The sequence below is a fragment of the Talpa europaea genome (assembly GCF_964194135.1).
Source record: "Talpa europaea genome assembly, chromosome: 5".
Lineage (NCBI taxonomy): Eukaryota > Metazoa > Chordata > Mammalia > Eulipotyphla > Talpidae > Talpa > Talpa europaea.
Window position 1 is genome coordinate 141794459 of NC_140071.1, and position 22968 is coordinate 141817426.

General features: G+C 66.7%; 1 protein-coding gene across 1 annotated transcript; it reads left to right on the forward strand.

Moving 5' to 3' along the window:
• Nucleotides 1-8291: 8291 nt before the first annotated feature.
• On the forward strand, nucleotides 8292-20766 carry WFS1 (wolframin ER transmembrane glycoprotein; the record flags this gene model as incomplete). The annotated part of the gene is made up of 7 exons (XM_084234053.1): nucleotides 8292-8520; nucleotides 13105-13187; nucleotides 13621-13765; nucleotides 14646-14816; nucleotides 16190-16270; nucleotides 17859-18004; nucleotides 18958-20766. The coding sequence occupies 7 exons, from the start codon at nucleotides 8292-8294 to the stop codon at nucleotides 20764-20766; spliced, it is 2664 nt and encodes an 887-aa protein (XP_084090179.1).
• Nucleotides 20767-22968: the final 2202 nt, after the last annotated feature.

A 22968-nucleotide genomic window follows, 5' to 3' on the forward strand; every position in this document is an offset into this window, starting at 1 on the left:
CCGGGGCCTCACGCTGTGCCTGCCGGGTTGGATATTTTCTTTTGCCCGTGACAGGTAAATTCTGTCGTTGCAGGGGCTGGAAGGGGCACGGGGACCCCATCGCAGGGGACTCTGGCTCGAACTGGGCAGGGTCCGCATGACTTCAGCCCAGGCACTTCCTGCCAGCGCTTCTTTCCCTGTTTCTCCCCCAGCTGCCCGGCGCGCCTGCCCTGGCTCCCTGTGTCTCCTGGGAGCAGCCCAGCAGCCTGTCCTCTTCCTGGGAATTTCATGTGCTTTCTTTCCCATTATAAGGCATTTACTCCCTACTAACATCCCATTTGCTGTTTTTCCTCACCTCAGTGGTTCTCATCCTGAATTTTCCGATGACTGTGGGTTTTCTGGGTCCATGACTGTGTGAGCTCCTTCTCTGTTGGCAGAGGGCCCTAAGCAGCTCACAGAGGGCCATCGTCTCTTTCCCCGGGTCTCCCAGGAGGCAGTGTGCAATCCGCGCCTCTTCCTCTGCTTTCTGAGTCCCCATAAAGGGCTTGGGGAACAACCTGGCCTCTGTGGTTGTGTGTTCAGGGTACAGAAGGGCCAGGCCATGGTGGACGCCTGGGCTTGGCGGGTGACAAGCCGCTGATGTCCTGTGGGATGTGGTGAACAGACTGGCAAAGCTGCTGAGGAGCTGGCGGCCTCTGGGCTCTGGGCCTCGCGAGGGCTGCTGGTGCCCACCCTGGGCTGGGGGAGCCGTCCAGAGAGGACCCCACCTCCACGCTGGAAGAGGGGAGGGGGGAAGAGAGGGTGGGCTGGAAATCAGAGACACTCCTTTCACTGGTTTCCAAAGAACCTCCAAGAGCCCAGTAAATAAATAAGAGAGAGAGAAAGAAAGAGAGAGAGAGAGAGAGAGAGAGAGAGAGAGAGAGAGAGAGGATGTTTCCAAATTAAGAAACACAAAATGCCCACATTTGCAAGTCACCATGGAAGTGCAAATTTTGAGCGATCACTTTTTCATTCACCATCTTGGGAAAGGTAAGCCAACCACGCAACAAAAGGGGAGTTCTAACTCCAGGTCTTCACTCTGATGAAATAGTCACTCATGTTCAGTGATTTTTTAGGGGGAGGGGCTTTTATCAACCTTCATGCACCCAAAAATGTGAAGAGTAATAGTATTGGAACGGTTTCTCCCCCTTCTACTGTTGTAACTCTCCGCGCCTTCTGTCACTGATCTCTGGCGGGAAGGAGCTCTGTGTGACTTTATGCAAATAACTGCCTGTGTCTGAGCCTCAGTTTTCTCATCAGTAAAAATAAGCCTATGGGGCTTCCCTGGTCGGTCAAAGGGTTAAGCACAGCACTGTGAAGCTGTCCACAGCCACTGCAGCAGGAGTTCGATCCCCGGCCAGGGAGCTACCCACATGGTGCAGCAGCCCTCTCCTGTCTCCCCGCTGCTCCCCTCTGCAGTGGATTTCAGTAGATCCCCCTGCTCTGCTCCCCACTCTGTCTCTGGTGAATCCTCTCACGTCCCCCACTTCTGGCCTGTACCCCAGCTCTTGTATGCATAAATAAATAAATCTTTTTAAAAAAAATAAGCCAATACCACCTGCATCACTGGGTCAGTCACTGGGTGAGGAGCAACACCTCCATGTGAAAGCGCCCTCCGCCCACCCTGGGCCGGCCATGCCCCTCCTTCACCCTCTGGGAGCTCCCACTGTCAGATGCAGGGTGAGGGGGGGGGAAAGGTGGCCAATCTGAACCCCGCAACTCTGAAAAAGCCCCGGGGACTGTGTGACCAGTGGATAGAGCTGCTCTCCAAGGCCATCTGCAAGCTCCGCCACAGTTTGGTGACATCGCCTGGAAGCCAGTCCTGCAGTGACAACCCGGGGCAGGTTTTTCCTCCGGTGGCTGCGAGGACCAGAGTAGAGGAGACAGCGGGCGTCCCTGGGCTCCAGCCGGCCGTTCCCAGAGCTGCCTCAGGACAGGCCCGCGTGCCCACCCGCGCCAGCCTGCGGGAGCGGGGCGGGCTAGGAGGGAGGGGAGGGTCTCCCAGCTGCCCGGGCCTGCAGCAGCGGGGGCCTGCACCAATGGGGGCCTGCAGCAGCGGGGGCCTGCAGCAGCGGGGGCCTGCCCCATGCACCAGCGGGGGCCTACAGCAGCGGGGGCCTGCACCAGCGGGGGCCTGCACCATGCACCAGCGGGGGCCTGCAGCAGCGGGGGCCTGCAGCAGCCAGGGCTAGCAGGGAGTCTTGCCTGCGCCCGCAGCACCTGCGGGCAGCGACCGCTGCACGTGGCTCGAGCATTCGCAGCGCGGGCTGCGCGGGTGTCCGGCCGGGGAAGACCTCCCGGGCTGGCAGGCGCTCCACGGGCTGCGCAGCGCGAAGCAGCGATCGCAAGTCCTGAGGCTGGTTCTGGGCCAGGGAGGAGGGCGGGAGGCCGCGGGCCGGGCCGGGATCCCACCACCTGTCGCCCCGCGGGCCGCGCCCTGGCCCCTGGGGCGGGACTGCGGGAGGGCGCGCCCGGGCCGCGGAGGGCCTGGGGGCAGGGCCTGGGGGCGGGGCCGGGGGCGGGAGGGGCGGGGCCGGGCCGGGGCGGGGGCCGGGGCGGGAGGGGCGGGGCCGGGAGGGGGCGGGCCCGAGTGCGTTCGGAACTTTTCGCTCCGGGCCGGCGGGGCGGCGCAGGGGACGAGTGGGCCGTAGCACGGCGAGGCGCGTCTTGATTGGCGGAAGAGCGCCGTGATGGACGGGGCCGCCGGCCGCTCAGAGGTTCGAGCCCGCGCCGCGTCCCCCGGGCCGCGTCGGGAGTGGAGCGCGGCCGGCGGCCCCGCCCCGCCCCGCCCCGCCCCGCCCCCGCGCCCTGGCCGCGCCCCGCGCTCCCACGGCCGCCGCGCAGCCGCTCCCCGCCGCCCCGGCCCGGCGCCGCCCGCCCCGCGCAGCTCCCGGGCGGGCTCGGCCCCTCGGGCGGGTGAGTACTCCGGGCCGGGGGCGGGCGGGAGGCCGGGAGCGCGCCTCGCCTCAGGCTCCCCGCGAGCTGCCCGGCGTCGCCGCAGGCGCCCCAAGACCTGGGCCCCGGGGCCCGCCCGCCCCGCCACCCCGGGGCCCGTCGGGCCGGCTCGGGACTCGGGGCGGCCCTTCGGCCGCGGCGCCGGGAGGCTGGGGGCGCCGTCGCGGCCAGCCCCGTCCCGCCGGCGAGATTCGCCCGAAACCCGCTGCGGCCGGGAGGCGGCCCGAGCGCCCGGCCCCCTCGAGCTCCAGCGGCGCCGGCCCCGGGGCGCCCGCCGGGAACCCCGCTCCCCCGGCCCCGGGGCGCCCGCCGGGAACCCCGCTCCCCCGGCCCCGGGGCGCCCGCCGGGAACCCCGCTCCCCCGGCCCCGGGGCGCCCGCCGGGAACCCCGCTCCCCCGGCCCCGGGGCGCCCGCCGGGAACCCCGCTCCCCCGGCCCCGGGGCGCCCGCCGGGAACCCCGCTCCCCCGGCCCCGGGGCGCCCGCCGGGAACCCCGCTCCCCCGGCCCCGGGGCGCCCGCGGGGAACCCCGCTCCCCCGGCCCCGGGGCGCCCGCCGGGAACCTCGCTCCCCCGGCCCCGGGGCGCCCACCGGGGAGCCCCGCCCTGCCCGGCAGTAACTTCAGTTTCTGTAGCTGAAGCTTCTGCGGAGCCGCCCGGCCCGGCCCTCGGGGTGTGACGGGGCCGTGTCCCCCCCATCTCCCCCCCCCCATGGTTAGAACCCCGGGGGCGGCTCGGCCGCCACTAACTCTGCAGCCTCTGGAGCCGCTGGACGCCGCGGCCCGGCTCCGCGGGGCGGTCACCTGCCGGGATGATGCAGCTGGTGGGGCAGAGCCCGATGGACGCCTCGTCCCCGCCCCCCTCGGGCAGTGGCCGGGCCTGCGGCCTCGGGCCGGGCTTTCCCTCTGCCGGAGGGCCCTCCTTTCAGGCTCTGGCCCCCCAGGTAGGACCCCCCAGGTAGGAGCCCCCCAGGTAGGACCAGACCCAGGGCCCCCTCCCAGCCAGCCCCAGCCAGGGCCAAACGTCCCACTGTCCCTCCTGCTCCCCTTTGTCTCGGGGCAGTGAGTCTCCCGGCCTCTGCCCCGGGATTTAGCTGGAGGCTCCTGGCCCCTTGGCCACCTGCTCCTTCGTCCTCCCGCCCCCTGGGGGACGCATCTGAGGGTTCCCCAGGGAGCATGGACAGCCCTCCACACAGGCCGGCGCTGGGCAGGCCTTGGCTTGTTTTCAGAGGGGACCCAGCTCAGTCCGGGACCCCAGAAATATCTGCACTGAGGGACAGTCCCTCAGTGGGGGTAAGAAGAATCATAATGTCAGGGGATCTCCTGCCCCCCTCCCCCCAGAAAGCGGCACCCCGTGGCCCCAGCCACCACCACGGTCACTTGGTGTGCTGTCCTCCTGGCCCCGAGCGCTCAGACGCCAGCCCTGGGCCAGGCTCCTGCTGTCTCTGCTTAGCTGCCCGGCCCCACCCTCCTCTCCCTGGTCTGTCCCCCACAGCCCAAGGGTTCCTTAACCACCACCCTCTGCCCTCCACGTCCAGCTCCCGGCCGCCCACTCGGCCCCTTCTCTCTTCGGTGCCCCTTCCCCAGCCTCGCTGCGCAGCCGCCTGCCTTTCCTACGCCACTGCCTTTTCTCCCGGCCGGTCTTCCCCTCCCTGGCCTGCCCTCACCTGCTGTCCTGCAGGCTGGCTCAGGCCTCCTCTTCCAGAACCCCTGCTCTGTCCTTGGCTGCGGCTGAGTGAGGCCCCTCCTGTGCGCGAAGCCCCAGGTGCTGCTGCGACTTGGTTCTCTGCTCGGGATCTTTCCCCTCCAGACCTAAGGCCGGCCTGTGCCAACCATCTCCAGGGCAGGGAGGCCCCGCCTGGCACAGGGTGTGCCCACAGGCCAGGTCCGATGCCCCCCAGCCAGGCTCACAGCAGATGGAGACTGGGTCAGGGAGGCAACTCGTGGCCGACCCTGGTCACTGCCCGGGGCATTCCCAGCTTAGTTCCTCTTTGTTCTGTGAACCTGGCACCCTGGCTAGAGCTGAAATGTCTCTTGCTTTGGCCTGTCATTCTCTGGGGCAAAAATAGGTAGCGGGGAGTCTCCAGGGCTTTGTGCCCTTGCCTTGAGGAGCAGCTCCGAGTGGGGGCTGGTCGGGCAGGGCCAGCTCAGAACAGGGGCCCGAGACCCTGGGACTCCCCCCTACCCCAGGCCCCGCTCCCTCAGGGCTCAGTCAAGATTGGGGTTTAAAATAACATTCTGTTGAACTCCCCAAACCTTGCATGTTCATTGCAGAAAATCGGGAACTACATTTTGAAAAAGAAAAACCACTGTCACCCCTTCTCCCGGAGGCGGGCGGTGTTAACAGTTGGGGGCATCCCTCCATCTCTCTGTGCAGGTGGATTTTGTTTTCGTCCTAAGCAGACCCAGGATGACCGCTCTTGCCACTTTCAGTCCCACGCAGCAGTGCTCTGCAGACCCCCGCTGGTCGCTAACGCCCTGTACAAGGCCGTGGCCCGCAGCCCGCGTGGGGCTGGAACCTTCCTGGCGGCCTCCCTCCCTGCGTGGTGCCGGAAACTAGGGCTGCGATGGGCGCTCTGGGGTGTCCTGGGCACCTATGGGCTCCCCGGTTCTCCCCCTGCCTGGGGCCCAGGCGGTGAAGGCTCTGGTCAGAGGGTGGGTACCCCTAAAAGCTAGCCCCCGGGACAGCAGCGGGGGGGCGGCCCAAGCCAGGCTTCAGGGAGCGGGGTCCCCTCCTGTCCTTCGGCCTGAGTCTTGGTAGACTGCGGTCCCCCGGCCCAGCAGGGTGGCAGCCCCTCAGCTGAGCTCCCTGGGGCTGGCGGTTTGCATCTGGATGGGATAAAAATGTGCCTGGTTCTCACGTGGAAAGAATGCGGCCGCCCGGCTTTTTGGATCTCACTCGTGACGTCCCCCCAGCCCCCACACTCGGCCGCCAGGCGGCAGGTGGGGCGGGCTGGGCCCGTCCAGGCAGCAGGAGGGTGGATTATGCTGTTGCTGCCCTGGCTTGGGCTTGAGAGCCACTGGCTCGGGGTCACACGGCAGGATGGGGTGACCCGCTTTCCTCCTGAGGCCAGGCGGCCTCAAGGGCACCGGGGACGTTGGCCCTCCCGCGCCAGGCCATTCCCAAGTGCTGGGACGCGGCCCCTGCCTCCAGGGCGCCCCATGTCCCGGAGGGAGCGGAGCTGCACCAGCGGGGGAGGGGCCGGACTCCTGGTCCCCACCAGGCGAGCCACCGAGCCACCCCGTGACTCACTTGGTTTGTTTTAAAATAACCAGCCCTTTGATCCCGGAAGGCCTTGACCAGATCTGGGGGACCTGAGAGCTGCTCCCCTCCTCCGCGCAGGCTTGCTCACCAGAGGCTTTGCTTTAAACTGCCGCGTTTTTACTCTTCCACGGCACGCGCAGCACTTCGCCCTGGGCCGGCGGGAACCTCTGTTTTCCTGAATCTTCTGTTAGAAGGTGTTTTTCCTCAGAATGTGCTTCTTTTCAGTGCTGTATAACTTCACCTGGCCGCTGTTACCCCGTCTCACAGACGGGGCTGCTGAGCCACGGCTGGGCTGAGCAGCCGGTGGTAAGAGGTGGCGATGGGACGCTCTCCCCAGGCTGCCTCTGGTGGTCATCTGCGCCTGTTGCCCAGGGACAGGGCTGTCCCTCCTGACCAGGTCTCCTGTTAGAGGGGGAGGCAGGGAAGGCGGAACCCCCAGCCCGCCTCTGGCACAGAGGGCCCTGGTAGAGAGAAACCCTGAGGGCAGGGGAGGGAGGCAGGCTTGGCAGAGGCAGCCGGGAGGGGGCGGGGAGCCCTGGACCTGAGCTGTGTCCAGCGCGGACTGGGGAGGGAGAGCAGGGCCACCCGGAAGGGGCTCTCTGGAGCAAAGGCCTGAGGTCAGCAGGTGCAGGCGGGGGGGCTGGGAGGAGCAGGTGTTCTGGGCTTGGGTTGCGGAGGCAGGCAGTGCCCTGACTTTGGAAGCCCCCTTTATCAGAGACCAGCTCGCAGAGCTCGGGGTTTGAATGCAGCTTCGACACCAGGAGCTGCGTGGCCTCCCTTCCTGGACCCGTTTCCTCGTTTGCGCGAGGGGCTGGGCGGGAGGAGGGGCCGTTTCTCCATCTGCACCAGCAGTGGAACAGCAGAGGCCTCCTCACGGGCCGGGAGGAGCCCGGGGGAAGCCTGGTGCGCGCCGAGCACCACACACCCCAGACCCACGCCTGTTGCGCCGTCTCCAGGGACAGGGCGCCGCTCTGGGGGGTGCCCTCTGCCATTCCTGCACGGTGGCCCTGGCCGGCTTCGGTGGTCTCCGGTGGGGCCCCTGCCCCCTGGGCTCTGTGCGCCCAGTCGCCCGGCGGCCTCCGCCACAGCCACCGCGTGACCGCTCTCTGACTGTGGGTGCGCAAAAGCGCCTCTTGGTCTGGTTCCTGGAAGCCCGGAGCTCGGAAACAGCAGGAGCGCCGGGTCTGATTTCCCGGCCGAGTCTGTGGCTTGACCGAGCCTGCGCCCACAGGGATGTTTGCGAGTAAGGCCTCAGCTCCCCCGAGGAAGGAATGTTCAGATGCAATCTGCAGGGCTCTGCGGGGCGCAGATCCGATTGGAGCCTTTTGGAGCTGGTGGGCAGGCGTGGCGTGCGGCCCTGGGGCCCGGCCCAGGTCTCCAGAAACGCCCGTCGGGCCGGGCTTGGTGCCTGGTCTGGGTGCTCAGAGGTAGCCCACGCTCTCTGGCCTTGCCTGGCCCCCGCAGCCTCCCAGATCCCCTTGCCTCCTCTTTTCACCCACACCTCGCTTGCGCTCCCTGCGCTGCGCTGGCGTCTGGGGCCCCTGAAGGGACCAGGGCTGTGCTGGCTCTCACGGCAGAAAGGCGCGGCAGCACCGCTAGAGCTGAGGGCCAAGGTCAGGGTGTAGGCAGCTGGCCCGGGGCTCCCCTCCGAGCGATGACCGCCGTCGCCTGTCCACTGGCCCTCAGGCCCCTGGCCGGCAGCTGCACCGCCCCCTCTCCATGCAGACTTGTCTTTCTCTCAGTCCCCTCCTTTTCTTGTAAGACTCCAGCCTTGGACAGAGGGTCCCCCAATTCAGGATGGTCTCATCTCAAGATCCTAAATTATATCTGAAAAGACCCCTTTTCCAGGCCCCCCCCTTCATTTGGGGCCACCACGCAGCTGCCCACAGCCAGCTCTTTTGTCCCGTGGACAGTCCATGATCTACACCTCTCAGACAAGGACACCTGAGCCCAGGGCCCGCGGCTCTTCCCTGCTGAGGCAGGGCCTCAGACCCTCGGATGTGAGGGCCCTAGTGGAGCACCTGTCGAGCTGACCCTCGCTCTTCTCGCTGGCAGGATGGACTCCAGCGCGCCTGCTCCAAGCCCCTCCGGCCCGCAGACTCCGCCACCACCACAGCCCCAGGCCCGCTCCCGGCTCAACGCCACGGCCTCAGTGGAGCAGAAGAGCGAGGTGCCCCGAGCTCCCGGCTCCCAGGCTGGACCTGGACTACCCATGGGAGGTGCAGCTGCCCCAGCTGGGCCTCGGGCCCAGCGTGCCAGGAGCCGGGAAAGAGTGGCTGGAACAGGTAAGGGGCGGGCCTGCAACTGTCCTCAGCCCAGGCCGGGGCTGGTTCTGGGTGCAGGGAGAGCACCCAGGTCCTGGCACAGGCCAGGGACGCCCAAGTGCCCCCTGCCGGGGCTTCCCCTGCCACCGAGCGCCCACACACCGCCCTGGGCCTTCAGCTCTCCCCTGGGCTCCGGCCTTGCTCCGGGTTCCCGCTCGGCTGCCGAGTTTCCTTATTTCTGATGAAATGGCTCCAGCTCCGACCGGCGCAGACCTGACTGGCAGGCGGCTTGCACCGGGCGCTCTGCAGAGGGGCGTACTTCCCCGCCCCCTTCCCCCCAGCATCGCAGAAGCCCCTGCCCGCCACCCCGTGCCTCATGGGGCTGTTTGTTCAGGCAGCTGTGTTGGGTCTGGGAACCCCAGTTACCCAGCCTCTTCGGGGCCCCTATGGCCTCTCTCCGTAGGGACCAGCTGCCCCCTGAGGACGTCCCTGCTCCCAGCCCCGGCCCCCGCCATCCTCTGGGCCACCGTGCTCCATCCTCAGCCTCGCTGCTGAGGGTCCTCCCAGCTCCCTCGCTGGCTTCCTCGGGTTTCTGCTCCCCTAGTCCTTCCCAGAATGTGCCTCTCGGGGCAAGGGTGAGATGGTGTGAGGCGGATGGGCAGGGACAAGTGGTCCTGAGCCGGCTGCTTTGCAGGCGTTGGGGGAAGGCACTGGGGCTTGGTCCATCCTCTGTCCATCTGCTGCTTACTGACCCAGAGTGGCCACAGTGGGGCGGGGGAGCAGGCAAAAGGGAGGCAGACCTGGCCCTCACCCCCAGGGAGTCTGCATTCCAGGGGGCAGAAGGAAGCACAGGATCTGGGGAGCACAGAGGTGGCTCTGACCTAGGCTGGGAGACAGGAAGCTGCTTTCTGCAGGAATTAACCCAGGGGAGGAGAGGTAGTGGCCTGGGGTAGGGCTGGGCCAGGGGGAGCCCGGCCTCCCGGGCGAGGTGGTGAGGGCAGGAGGGCTGGGGGCCAGGGGCCGGGGCGCGTGCCGTGTCCCGCCTGCAGTCGAGACACCGCGGGAAGGAGCTGGCCTTGTTTGCCCGGCGCCTTCCTGCTCTCGGGTCGTAGCTGGAAATGCCCCAGCTCACGGTGAGCTCCCCGGATGCTGGAGAGGGAGGAGCAGGCCCTGGCTGGGAGTTTGGGTGGAACAGCTGGTGTCCTCACTTCCCTGTGAGTGACGGCTTGGCGTGGGCTTCTGGTGGTTGACCGCGCTTCTGTGTCATCTGCTTTATCCTCGCGGCCCAAGCCTGGGCAGAGTCGGGGCCGTTGGCCCAGTGACAGGTGGAGCTCCCGGGCCCAGGGAGGCTGGGTGCTCCCGCCCCACTGCCCTGTTGGGACAGGCTCGGACCTTCCTGGGTGGGGAAGCCTTGCCACTTCCCTTCTCGGGTTCCCTGCCCCTCTTCTGCACACGAGACCATTCTGTGTCTTCCAAGTCTGCCCCCACATTTGCCCACCACCCCTTTGCTGCAAGGTCTCCTCTGCCCATAACATGCCCTGAGCTCGTAGAATCCTAATCCTCTCGAGGCTGTTCCTCTTACACCATCTGACCTCCGCCCACAGCAGGAAGCGTGTGCCTGTGCCTGTGCGCGTGCTGCTGTGGGCGCAGGGCTGGCCCAGCCGTCCATGCATCTCATGTGCTTGGCTGTGAGCTCTGCTGCCCGGCTCACTGCAAGGCTGGTGCTGCTCCAGGCGCTCACTGTGGCCTCCTTGGGACTGAGGCAGGCAATCGGGAGCCCTCGGCCGGCCCTGCCCCTCAGCTCACCCCGCCCGTTGGCTGGCCCCAGCTGGTTCTCCGGGACTGGCTCGGCCCGGCTCCCACAGCAGGACTGCCCACGGACTTGCTCTTTCTCATGCGTAGGAGCCCTGAGGTCCAGGAAGGGCCTTTGAGACCAAGGTGCGGCTCTCGGCTGGGCTGGTGACCTCAGCTGTGTGCCCTCTAGGGCAGCATGGTGCCTGGGCATTTTGGGGGCGTTCCTCAGGCCCCGGGGCGTGTGGAGACATGCTGGGTCGGGACATGTGTGGCGTCCAGGTCTCCTCGTCCCCATGGGCTGCCTGGCCTGGTAGCAGCTGCGGTGCGCCCTGTGCTGCCTGCACGAAGGTTGCACAGGGCTCCCAGCCCCAGGTTCCTCCTGCCCCACCGCTGCTGGGACCTGGTGTGTGTGTCGCCCCGGGGACTAGCGCCACACATGTGCGCATGAGCAGATGGGGTGTATGCGCGAGCGTGTCCGGGTGCTTTCCGCACTCCTCCATGAGCCTGCTCGCAGGCTCTGCGGGGTCTGCCCCAGTGAAGAAGCCCCAGCCTCCGTTGCCACGCTGGCCTCCCCTGGCTCCCCTCGGCCGCTGCCTGGGGTGACTGCTCAGCCAGGCAACACCCCAGCCCCCACGAGCACCTGCTGTGCGTGGGCCTTCCCTCAGGGCTCCCATGGCCAAGTCTGACCCCGCAGCCTGTGCGGGGCGTGCTGCTGTCGCTCCACATGCAGACGAGGACTGAGGCAGACCTGCCCCAGTGGCCAGCTGCTGCATGCCTGGCACCCAGGTGCCCGAGCCTGCTGTCCACGGCACACCTCACGGCAGCGCTACGGAGCTCTCCGGGCTCGGAGGGAGCAGCTGGCCTGGGCAGCACACAGGCCCTGCTTGCGCGGAAACACGCCTGTCCTGGTTTCCACATCTCCCTCAGAGACCTGTCGTTCTGCTCTGACTCTGAGGCCACTGTACAGGCCAGGGCCTGACCCCTGACCCCGGGATGGTGGCCCAGCCCTGGATGCCTGAAGGCCGCGGGCAGGGGCCAGGGCTGGGACGCAGAATGGCCCTGGGGTGCTGTCCAGTGTCTCGGGTAAGAGTCTGAGCGGATATGCTCTGGCCCCACCCCCAGGGGCAGGCGCCCGTGAGGGGGTCCTGGGGCCAGCCCCAAGTCTGGGCCTGCTGAGCTGCATGAGCACTGCCCAGCCGTGGCTTTTGGGGTCATTTTTAAGGAGTGACCTCGTCTGTGTGTCCAGCAGAGGGGCGATGAGCATCGTTAAACTCCCAAAGGCGACCACAAGGGTCCGTGTCCATGCTAGCTCACCTCCTCCACGTTTTCAGGCGAGGAAGTCCCGGGGGAGACGGGCTCAGCAGCCAACTCCCCGCCCCCCGGCTGGGGAAGTGGCGATGGGGCAGGATCGCAGGGTCTGGCTGCCTGGACCGCCTGCGGGGCTGCCGTGTGGTCCCCTGTCTGCGGCTCGGCCGGTCTCTGGAGGCTTCTCACTGGTGTTGAGGTGAAGCTGCCGGGTGTTGCCCTTGACCTTGGGGCAGGTGCCTGCTGGGAAAAGGCCAGACCCTCCGACCGGCCTGCAGCGCGAGCGGAGCTGCCGAGTGGCCGCGGAGCTGTATGTGCTGGTGCCACGGGGGGGGGGGGGGTGTGTGAAATCAAGAAGCTCCACGTGTTCTAGGAGACCCGTGTGTCGGGCGACGTCTTGAAATATCAGACTATGAATAACTTCTGTGAAAAATTAATCACGGACAAGAATCATCTTTTCAGCCAGCAGACGTATGTTTGCAATCTTCTATATTCTGGTTTTAAAAACAGAACAAGCAGAATGCGGACTTGTGAATTCAGTTTGTCGCGGGAAGCATTGTGCACCCGGGAGAGGTGGCTTGGGGGCGCACCCGGAAGTAACCACTGTGGCCTGGGGTCAGCCCCCGAAATGGAATCGGGGACAAAAGGAAACTCCGGTTTCGGGAAAGCCCAGTCTGGCCCCGTCCCCTAACGCAGGGGGCCTCGTTCTTCCTGGGCCGTCCTGATGGATTGAAAATGCCTCTTGCGGGGTCACACAGCACTTTGGGGCTCAGATTTCTCCACGTGTGCATCTTCCCAGCCAGCCCACGGGAGGGCCCTGGCTCAGCCTGCAGGCTTCGAGATCCCGGCCCTGGGGGCTGAGCTCAAGTCCAGAGAGCACCTTCCAGGGCCCGAGGGTGTGTGGCGGCAGCCAGAGAGAGGTGTACGGGGTGCTTGTTCCGGAAGCACCAGGTTCGTTCCGGCTGCCGGGGAAGGGACGGATGTCCTGGCCCAGAGCCACTGCTCACGAGGTCCCCAAGGACCAGGGGGCGCGTGCACTGTGTGACTACTGCAGGGAGCGCGGTGCCCCTGTGCCTGGCCGTGAGGTCCGGTGAGAAGTCCCGGCCCCTCCAAGCTGTCACCACCTCTCTGTGGTGTGTGTGTCCCAGTCTTTCTTTAAGCCCGAGCCTTAGATCTTTCTAGAGCCCCAGCTGAAGCAGGCCTGAGTGTAGCTGCCCTGACTGGTCAGCTCAGCGAGGTAGGGGCAGTGGGGAGAGCCAGGGTTCCCCCAGCCTCCCACCCTGAAGGATGGAGCTGCTGCCGCAAACCTCCTTGAAGTGGGACTCGCTCTCTTCCAGGGTGGCCCACGAGGCAGCATCCAGCACATTCTCCACATCTGCTCCCGTGTCCCCGACCTGGGTTGACTGCGGGGAGCTGCCTCGCGTCTGGAGCCCGGTCCTGCTCCACTCCTCTGGCAGGTGACAAGGACCCCCGTGATGTTCCGGTTGCTTGTGTTCTCTGCCCAAGGGCCCACGAGAGGAGACGTGGAAACCCCCTTTGAAGATGTGCTGGAGAAGGCCAAGGCCGGGGACCCCAAGGCGCAGACAGAGGTGAGGTCCGTGGCGCCCACATGCGGGCCTGGAGGAGTTGGTGCTGTCACAGCGGGGCTCAGGGAGCCCATGGCTGTGGCCCCTCTGTGACACTGTCCTCTCTGCCACCCTTGGGACGGTCCACCTCCCATCTCCCACCCATGCCTGGTCTTGGGCACCCCTCCCCTGGGACGCCTTCCCTGCTCCCCGCCTGTCCGTGGTGCCCGCCCCCGCCCTGCCCCGTGAGGAGCAGCGCCCTGGCGGTCAGGCAGGCTGGCCCAGTGTAGATGCCCAGCAGGACCCGATTCTCACCACCTCTGCTTGGCCTGGGGGATGGGGATGGGGGGGGGGGCGGACGGGAGAAGGCTGTGGAAGCCCGAGGCTATCTGGCTGTGGGGAGCAGGTGTGTGGGACCTGGGCGAGGGAGCCCGCTGGTAAGCGGCCTGGCCTGCAGGTGGGGCGGCACTACCTGCAGCTGGCGGCCGCCGGGGACGAGGAACTCAACAACTGCACCGCGGTGGACTGGCTGGTCCTGGCCGCCAAGCAGGGCCGGCGCGAGGCCGTCAAGCTTCTTCGCCGCTGCCTGGCAGACAGAAAAGGTGAGTCCAGAGGGGCTCGGTGCCGCTTGCTGAGGGACACCAACCGGACCTGGGCCGCAGGGCGCCTGACGCGGTCACGCAGCGGGAAGTGGTGGTTTCTGGGCGGCTTTGTCCTCGAGACGCTTTCTGGGGTATGACGGGGGCAGTTAGCAGGCCCAGCCAACCCCTAGCGTGTGTGGCATCTGCAAACACCTCCGGGCTCCCGCCCGCTGTGCCTGAGGAGCCCGCGCCAGCGCAGGGTCAGCCTGCCCGTGGGAAGCCGAGGCGGCGCTGGAGGGAGCGGGGCCACCGGCCCACAGCCTTGGAGACCAGCTGCACACCTGGAGGGCCCGGAGGAGCCCAGTGCCTTCTCAACGTCAGGTCCAGCCCCCTGTGCTGTCTTCCCGCCCCCGGGAGGGGCCTGCTGATTCCCGGCTGCTGGGCTGCTTGTCGCCCTGCACCGGCCCCTCCAGAGCAGCCGGCTTCTTCAGGAAGGGCCTGTCCCGACGGCCATCTCAGCACCGCACTCGCAGGCTGCCGCTGTGTCCAGCAGGGGCCTCACTGTGAGAACATGGCTCTGGGCCTGCTCCGCCTCTGACCCCCGTCCTGGGCAGCCAGGGCAGCTCCGGCCATGGTTTCTCCCCCTGCCAACGGGGCGGGGGAGGGGTGGGGGAGAGCAGCATGTGCTCAGGGGAGACGGAGGGGGGGAGGGAGGGAGGGTTCTCAGTCCCGTGTGTCCTCAGTGTCTGTGGAAGGCACTGCTGGCCCTCGTGTCCCTGTCTGCTCTTGTCCAGTGGTGCCTGCCAGGCCCAGGCTGCACATACACGCACACGCGCTCTCATACACACACATGAGGGCAACTTCGAGGCCAGGCCCGAGGCCCTGACGCCCCGTCCCCCAGGCATTACCTCTGAGAACGAGCCGGAGGTGAAGCAGCTCTCCTCCGAGACCGACCTGGAGCGCGCCGTGCGCAAGGCGGCGCTGGTCATGTACTGGAAGCTCAACCCCAAGAAGAAGCAGCAGGTGGCCGTGTCAGAGCTGCTGGAGAACGTGGGGCAGGTCAACGAGCATGGTACGTGGCGGGCGCCGGGCACTGCCCCACCCAGGGCACCCCACGGGCTGTCATGTTGGGATTGGGGATGGGGTTCCCCGTGGAGAGTAACAGAAGCCCCTAATGGCCTTGTGGGGCTTCACAGGTCTCCTGTAAGGCCAAGTGAGGTCCTTCCTGGGGTCCCAGAATCCCCCTGTGTTTGGGGTCCCTTCTAGGCAGGCCTGAGCCCTGGCTCTGCTGTCCTCTGGGCGCCCAGCAGCTGCTCCTTCCTAGTTCACTTCTCCCTCGACCTTTGGGCTTGTCCCCTGCTGCCCACAGGCAGAGCCATGGGCATTCTCGGCGCGTCCTCCTGAGGGGGCAAAGTTGGGCAGGGGACACATGCACCCAGGGGCCCAGCTCCGACATCTGGAAGCTCCAGGGCCACCAGCCACTGTGCCCCCTGAAATCCCCCAAGGCGGGCCTTGTCCCTGCCCCCACTTCTGATAAGTTTTCCCGAGAGCACACAGGCGACCAGCAGGAAAGACGCGTTGGACAGAGCAGGTGTCCTTGGCTTTGTGGCCAAGGTCCACCTGGCTTCTCCATGACCCCTGGTTGCCTGCCTCCAGTTGTTCAGAACAGAGAGGATCCCCACCCCTCCTTTCTCTGGGGTAGATGCAAAGGGCTGGAACCCCCTGACCAACACCTCTGCCCCCTCTGGGGTCCCGGGTCAGGCCCCCATTCAGCGCTGTCTCTCTTGCTCCCAGGGATTCCTCTGATCTGGTCGGGGTGGGCAGCTGGGAGCAGCAGATGTGGCCATGAGCCTGGGGGTCAGAGTGGCCCCCTGTGGAGCCCCAGAGATACTCAGCAGCCACAGCCCAGCCCAGGCCCCACCAACCCCCACCCCAACTGGGCAGTTCCAGCTGGCCACTCCTTTGGCCTGGGCCCACCTCTGTCACGTGTCTCGTCCTGCTCCTGCCTGATGCCCCGCACAGGCCTGGCACTGCATTGGGAAGAGCCGCTCAGTGCTTGCCCGATGCGGCAGGGTGTTGGCAGAAGGGCAGAGCATTTCAGCCCTGCAGGTTGCTCACTCACTGCAGCGGGCTGGAGATCCAGGGAGCCCTGGCCCTGCCCCGGGAGCGCAGTCTTGTTCCAGGGGAGTCATGCCAAGGGCCCATGCAGTCAAGGTGCTTGGGGACGGGTGGCGCCGACCAGAGTGCCGTGTGCCCAGTGCGCTGTGCCGGCGGGGGTGGGGCGCCAGGGCACCCTGGGGACGGGAGGCTCAAGGTCACTGCCCAGATGGGCCCAGTGGCCCCCAGAGGTGGGGGCATGCAGGAGCACATGGGTGGTCTCTGGGCGTTGCTGGATGAAGGGGCAGCTGCCAGCTCCTTGACCCTGACCCACTCTGTCTTCCGCAGATGGAGGGGCACAGCCAGGCCCTGTCCCCAAGTCCCTGCAGAAGCAGAGGCGGGTGCTGGAGCGATTGGTCAGCAGTGAGTGTGAGTAGTGGGCCCTCAGCCGTGCCGCCCACCCTCGGCACCAGGCCAGCCGGGGCGCAGGGGTCACCCCGGTACCTCTGGGGCTGTGGGCTGGGGTGTCAGTGGGGCCCAGCAGGAGTGTCAGCTGTGGAGGGAAGACACGATGGAGCGTGCATGACAGTGAGAAAGCTGGGGCAGGGGGCATGACGGGCAAGGGGGCAGCTCTGCCCCTGCACCAGGGGCTCAGGACCGACCACGTCAGAACTCCCTGGGCCTTGTGACCGCGGGCAGACAGGTCTGCGGTCACCTCCACCGGGGCTGCTGCCTCTGCCCCAAGGCCACAGCCCCGCGTTGCGCCCTTCCACACGACCATTCCCTGCAGTTTCGGGGGCGTACTTCTTTCCCTCGCGCCACACAGGAAAGGCCCCTCCTGACCCTCCGTTCCCATCAGCTGCCCGCTCCCCTGCCCGCTTCGAAACTCCGAGAAAGGGCTGTGTGTTCTTACCATCTTGACTCCCCCTTGTCACCCCACCAGAGTAGCTGCTCCTCACTGGTGACCCCAGCCCATCTGCCAGGTCCACCTCTGACCTGTCCACACGGCCCCCCACCTCCCTCCCTGCCTGCAGGCCATGCTCCCCGGTCCTGCTGCCACCTGGCCCCTCCCTGTGGGTGCCCCACGTGGTTCCCCACTGCCCAGGATGCTGCGCTTCGGCCGCGCCTCTGTCCACACGCACAGCTGCGTCGCTCTCACTGCCTCAGTGGCCAAAACGCCACCCACCACCCCAGAGCTCAGCCACCAACATGCCGCACGGCCCCTGGTGTCCAACCCACGCTCCACCACTCCGGTTGTCATGGTCACGCCAACATCATGGTCCCCACCGCATGGCCACCTGTGCGCCTGCCCCTGCTGCCTGTCTCCCGTAACCACTGCTCCCTGGGCGCTGTCCTCCTGGCCGGGCCAGTGTGTCCCAGAGCCCAGAACATGCCTCGCCCCCAGGCGGCCTCCCGAAATGCCTCTAAAGGGCAGCACAGTAGGGCCTGCCTGGCCTTGGGGTCCTGCTTGGCTTGGGACCAGTGTGTGAGCTGGCTTACTGCGCCTCCCGGCCCTCTGCCGCCCCATGGGGGCTCCCTGGTGGAGGCAGCTTGGCAGGAGTCCAGCCCCATTCTGCAAGTTTTGGTCTCCAAGCCTGGGCTGGCGCTACTGGGCTTTGCTCCACATTCCAGGCATTTCCCAGTGCTCAGAAAAGCCCAGTGCGCAGTGGGCCCCAGGAAGGAGTGCGTGAAACAGCAGGGAACAGGGCTTGGGGGACAGCCAGTCAGCAGGGAATCCCTGAAGCCAGGATTCCCCGAGAGATGCTGTCTGGTGGGGCCCGTGGAGGGCATTTGAGCTGCCCCCAGGCTTGAGGAGCTGGGCGGAGGGGTGCAGCCATGGCCGAAGGGAGCACACGTCCCAAGGCGAGGAGGCGGAGCAGGCAGGCGGCCATGGGTGGTCTGCCTGGGAATGGGTGGGGCAGGGGGTGGGTCTTCCCCCAGCTCGCCAAGGGCGCATCCTGCCTCACCACCCCCAGCCAGAGCCTGCATCTGACCCTCGCCTTCTTCCTGTGCTCAGCCAAGAGCTACATCGCCCTGGACGACTTCGTGGAGCTCACCAAGAAGTACGCCAAGGGCATCGTCCCCACCAACCTGTTCCTGCAGGATGACGAGGACGACGAGCTCGCTGGGAAGAGCCCCGAGGACCTGCCACTGCGCCTGAAGGTGGGCGGGCCACGCCCTGTGCCCCCACACACTGGGCACCCACGGGGGCACAGCCATGTGGACCTGGCTGGTGGCTGAGACTTGGGGTGCAGGTGGATGTGACCCCACTGTCCTCTCAGAGCTGCCCCCCGAGGCTCAGCTCAGGGTCGGGTTCATGATCCTGCCTCCCCCTGCAGAGACTAGTGTGGCCGCAAGTGTGGTCTGAGATGTCCGCCAGGGCCGCAGTCAGCGAGGAACCCCCAGGCCGTGTTGCGGCTCCTGCAGGACATGCGTGGGCTGCGCATGTTCAGCAGAGGCAGGGCGGGTCGGCTGGTGGGCGCAGAGGGACAGGAGGCGGCTGGAGGGCACCTCACGGGCCCGGGGGTGTGGAGGGTCAGACCAGGCTGCCGTCCAGGGTCGGGCTGGGGTGGGTGCAGGGAACGGGCATGTGGCTGTGAGCATCACGGCAGGGCCTCAGGTTTCAGAGCAGGCTCCTCCTGGCCCCGCGGGCGCCGGGCTGGCTGCACACAGAGGGACATCTAGGCCGGTGTCTGGGTGTCTGCGGCTGTGCTGCCACGGCCAGACCCCGCACAGGGACTAGCCTAGCAGACCTGTGCCGCGCACGGGTCCTGTGCAGCAACCTCACCGCGCGGAGCAGGCTCAAGCCCCAGCGCGCGCTCGCAGTCTGGAAGCCCTGGGCATGCCCGCGCAGGCTGGCGTTCCCTAGGGCCACCCTGTGCTCAGAGGCATGACCAGCGGAGCCGAGGAGAGACTCGGGGGACGGCAGGGCAGGGCAGGGTGTCCTGTGCGGACAGGGCAGCGCGGCTGGTCGGGCCCCTCAGAGCAGGGCTCAGCTGGGGACACCGGCAGGTTGCCATCCACTCTGCCCAGAGCGCGGGGGTGAGGAGTCTGGAGAGGAGCCCAACGGGTCCCCGGCCTGGCCCCAATGCTGTCTCACCTCTGCACCCTCCCAGGTGGCCAAGTACCCGCTGCACGCCATCATGGAGATCAAGGAGTACCTGATCGATGTGGCCTCCCGCGCGGGCATGCACTGGCTGTCCACCATCGTGCCCACCCACCACATCAATGCCCTGGTCTTCTTCTTCATCATCAGCAACCTGACCATCGACTTCTTTGCCTTCTTCGTGCCCCTGGTCGTGTTCTACCTGGCCTTCACCTCCATGGTCATCTGCACCCTCAAGGTCTTCCAGGACAGCAAGGCCTGGGAGAGCTTCCGCGCCCTCACCGGGCTGCTGCTGCGCTTCGAGCCCAACCTGGACGTGGAGCAAGCCGAGGTGAACTTCGGCTGGAACCACCTGGAGCCCTACGTCCACTTCCTGCTGTCCGTCTTCTTCGTCATCTTCTCCTTCCCCGTGGCCAGCAAGGACTGCGTGCCCTGCTCGGAGCTGGCCGTCGTGTCCGTCTTCTTCACCATCACCAGCTACATGAGCCTGAGCACCTGCGCCGAGCCCTACACGCGGAGGGCGCTGGTGACCGAGGTGGCCGCCGGCCTGCTGTCCCTGCTGCCCACCCTGCCCTTCGACTGGCCCTACCTGAAGTTCCTGGGCCAGACCTTCTTCACCATGCCCGTCGGCCACTTCGTGGTCCTGAACGTCAGCGTGCCCTGCCTGCTCTACGTCTACCTGCTCTACCTCTTCTTCCGCATGGCCCAGCTGAGAAATTTCAAGGGCTCCTACTGCTACCTGGTCCCCTACCTGGTCTGCTTCATGTGGTGCGAGCTGTCAGTGGTCCTCCTGCTCGAGTCCACCGGCCTGGGGCTGGTCCGTGCCTCCATCGGCTACTTCCTCTTCCTCTTCGCGCTCCCTGTCCTGGTGGCCGGCCTGGCGCTGGTGGGCCTGGTGCAGTTCGCCGGCTGGTTCGCGTCGCTGGAGCTCACCAAGATCGCCGTCACCCTGGCGGTCTGCAGCGTGCCCCTGCTGTTCCGCTGGTGGACCAAGGCCAACTTCTCCCTGGTGGGGATGGTCAAGTCCCTGTCGCGCAGCTCCCTGGTCAAGCTCATCCTGGTGTGGATCACGGCCATCGTGCTGTTCTGCTGGTTCTACGTGTACCGGTCGGAGGGCATGAAGGTCTACAACTCCACGCTGACCTGGCCGCAGTACAGCTTTCTGTGCGGCCCGCGGGCCTGGAAGGAGACCAACATGGCGCGCACACAGATCCTGTGCAGCCACCTGGAGGGCCACCGTGTCACGTGGACAGGCCGCTTCAAGTACGTGCGGGTGACGGAGATCGACAACAGCGCCGAGTCAGCCATCAACATGCTGCCGCTCTTCATCGGCGACTGGATGCGCTGCCTGTACGGCGAGGCCTACCCGGCCTGCAGCCCCGGCCAGGCCTCCACGGCCGAGGAGGAGCTCTGCCGCCTCAAGCAGCTGGCCAAGCACCCCTGCCACATCAAGAAGTTTGACCGCTACAAGTTCGAGATCACGGTGGGCATGCCCTTCAGCGGCGCCAACGGCAGCCGCGGCCCCGAGGACGACGACGTCACCAAGGACATCGTGCTGCGGGCCAGCAGTGAGTTCCGGGACGTGCTGCTGCACCTGCGCCAGGGCAGCCTGGTCGAGTTCAGCACCGTCCTTGAGGGCCGCCTGGGCAGCAAGTGGCCCGTCTTCGAGCTCAAGGCCATCAGCTGCCTCAACTGCATGGCGCAGCTCTCGCCCGCCCGGCGGCACGTGAAGATCGAGCGCGACTGGCGCAGCGCCGTGCAGGGTGCCCTCCGCTTCGCCTTCGACTTCTTCTTCTTCCCCTTTCTGTCGGCCGCGTGAGCGCGCTGGCTGCAGAGGCGGCGCCGGTGCGTGTCCCTGCCGGCCGTCCACGCGGCCAGTGGGCGCGCCGCTGCGCTGTGTGTGTGCGCGCGTGCGTGTGCCGCGGCCACGGCGGCCCTGTCCTGTGGGGTCCGCTCCTGGCGAAGGGGCCTCCACCGTGACCGCGACGCCCACGTCCTTGGAAACCGCATGCCATGCCCTGCCCACCGCCCGCCCCCAGAGAAGCAGCCGCGGGCCAGACTGGGGCCCCGACTCCCCCCGACTCCGACAAGCACTTTACAGATGACGCCCCCACCCCGTCCCAGACACCCACCCCGCTTCTGTGCGCCGGGCTTGTTCTTCAGAAGGGAGCGTGCCGCGTCGTCTCCACGAGAGGCTTATTTATTAGGTCACTGCTGCGCCTCGACAGCTGTCCGTGGCTGGGGCGTCCTGCGGCCAGGCCCTGCCAGGCTTTGGGCGTGTCCGCGGAGCTCAGCCCTGCAGCAGGCCTCACGGTCCCCTGGGGGTGGCGGGTGAGCCTCGCTCGGACGCACCCGGACTTGGGAGATAGAACCGGAGGGGCCCGCGCAGAGCTCACTGCCGTGTTCAGCACCGCTGAGCGGGAAGCCGGGACCCTCAGTGGCCAGAATAAACACTTTGATGAAATCCGCTGTCCTTCCGTGATTGAGAAGGAGCCTCTTCCTGCGCGGCCCCAGAGCCGGCCCCGGCACTGCACGGCCTGGCTTCGCGGCGGCCGAGAGCCCTGAGCGGTGGCTGCGCCGCCCGGCCGTCCCCTCAGGCTCACGAGGTGAGACGCGTCGCAACTCACGGTCTCGGGGAGGGGGCACCGCAGGCGCCGTGGCCTGGGAGCCGCCCCCCTCAGTGAGGGCACCGTCTTACAGGCCCACAGATAGGATCGGGACTTCACTAGTAGTGACCACACAGCGTTGCCAGGCCCCCGTCCAGGGTCCCCTAGGGTGCCGGAGCAGCGTGGGGTTCCCTCGGGTGGGGGCCTGTTTCCAATGTCTTCCCTGCAGCGGAGGACAAGGCTGGCCGCCTCCCGCCCTCAGCAGTCAGCACCGGTACCAGCGGGTCCACTTGCTGAGGTTGGCAACTCAGGGACCTTCGCACGTTCTGTCCACGGCCGGTGACCAATTTGCCCCTTTGGGGTGTGGTGAGGTCCCCAGACCGGCTCCTCTGGGCAGGGAGCAGCTGCACCCCTCGCTGGTGCCTGCTCTTTCCCAGGCGTGAGATGAGGCTAGAGGTCGGCCCTGCCCGCCCCCCTCTACCCCACAGGTTGTGAGGCTGTGAACTGCACTCTCAGCTCCCCACTGACGGTCGGGGGAGAGCTGGGGGAGCAGCAGGCACCCTCTAAGCAGACAGACTCTCCCAGCCCCCACGGCTGAGGGAGGCACTGACAGCTGGCTGAGGAGAGAGGCCCCCGGGCAGCAGGGAAAGGGCAGGCGCGAGCCCGGCTTCAGACCCGGGTGGGCCCTGCTTGGAGCAGGGGTGTGATCGCGTGGGCGGAGCCCCGAGAAGTGCCGTCTGCACAGGGAAGAAAGCCTTGGGTTCGAGCGCCGCACGCACAGCGGCCAGCACCGGCGTCCAGTGTCCTGCTTGAGCCCCACTTCGGGGCCTCCCTGGCTGTGTGACCGGGTAAGGTCAGGCCCTGCAGCGCAGACAGCCCCTCCCCAGGTGACTCCCAAAGTCCCTCCGAGCTTTTGTGGAATATAAGCCGAAATGCACGGAGTTTAGGTCAGAACTGACAGGAGTGGCGGAAATCAGAGCCTGGCGCCTGATGACGCGGTGTCTGCACCACGACCCCCGCCCACCCCGGCGCCCCAGCACACACTGCCTGTTCCCCCCGCGTCTCGGGTCTGCTTCCCCACTCTCCTCCCGAGGGAGGACTGGCCAATACCTGGACTTAGCACCGGAAACATCCCTTATGTAACTTAGCTGATGAGCCTCGGGAGCATCTGTTGCTGCCCCCGAGCCAACACTGCACTGTCATGCTGGGCAGATGCTGTTCTACTGTTTGAGTCAAACCCTCAGGAAAATCACTGAGGTCAGACACAAGGGGCCCCATCAGCAGTCGCAGTGCCCGCGGGGACAGGAAGCCCCGTGGGAGCCCTAGATGGGAGCCTCCAGCCTGGAGCAGGAGCTGACCAGGGAGGCTTCCTGGAGGAGGGGTTTCCTAATTTTGAGACTACGGGGAGGCACTGG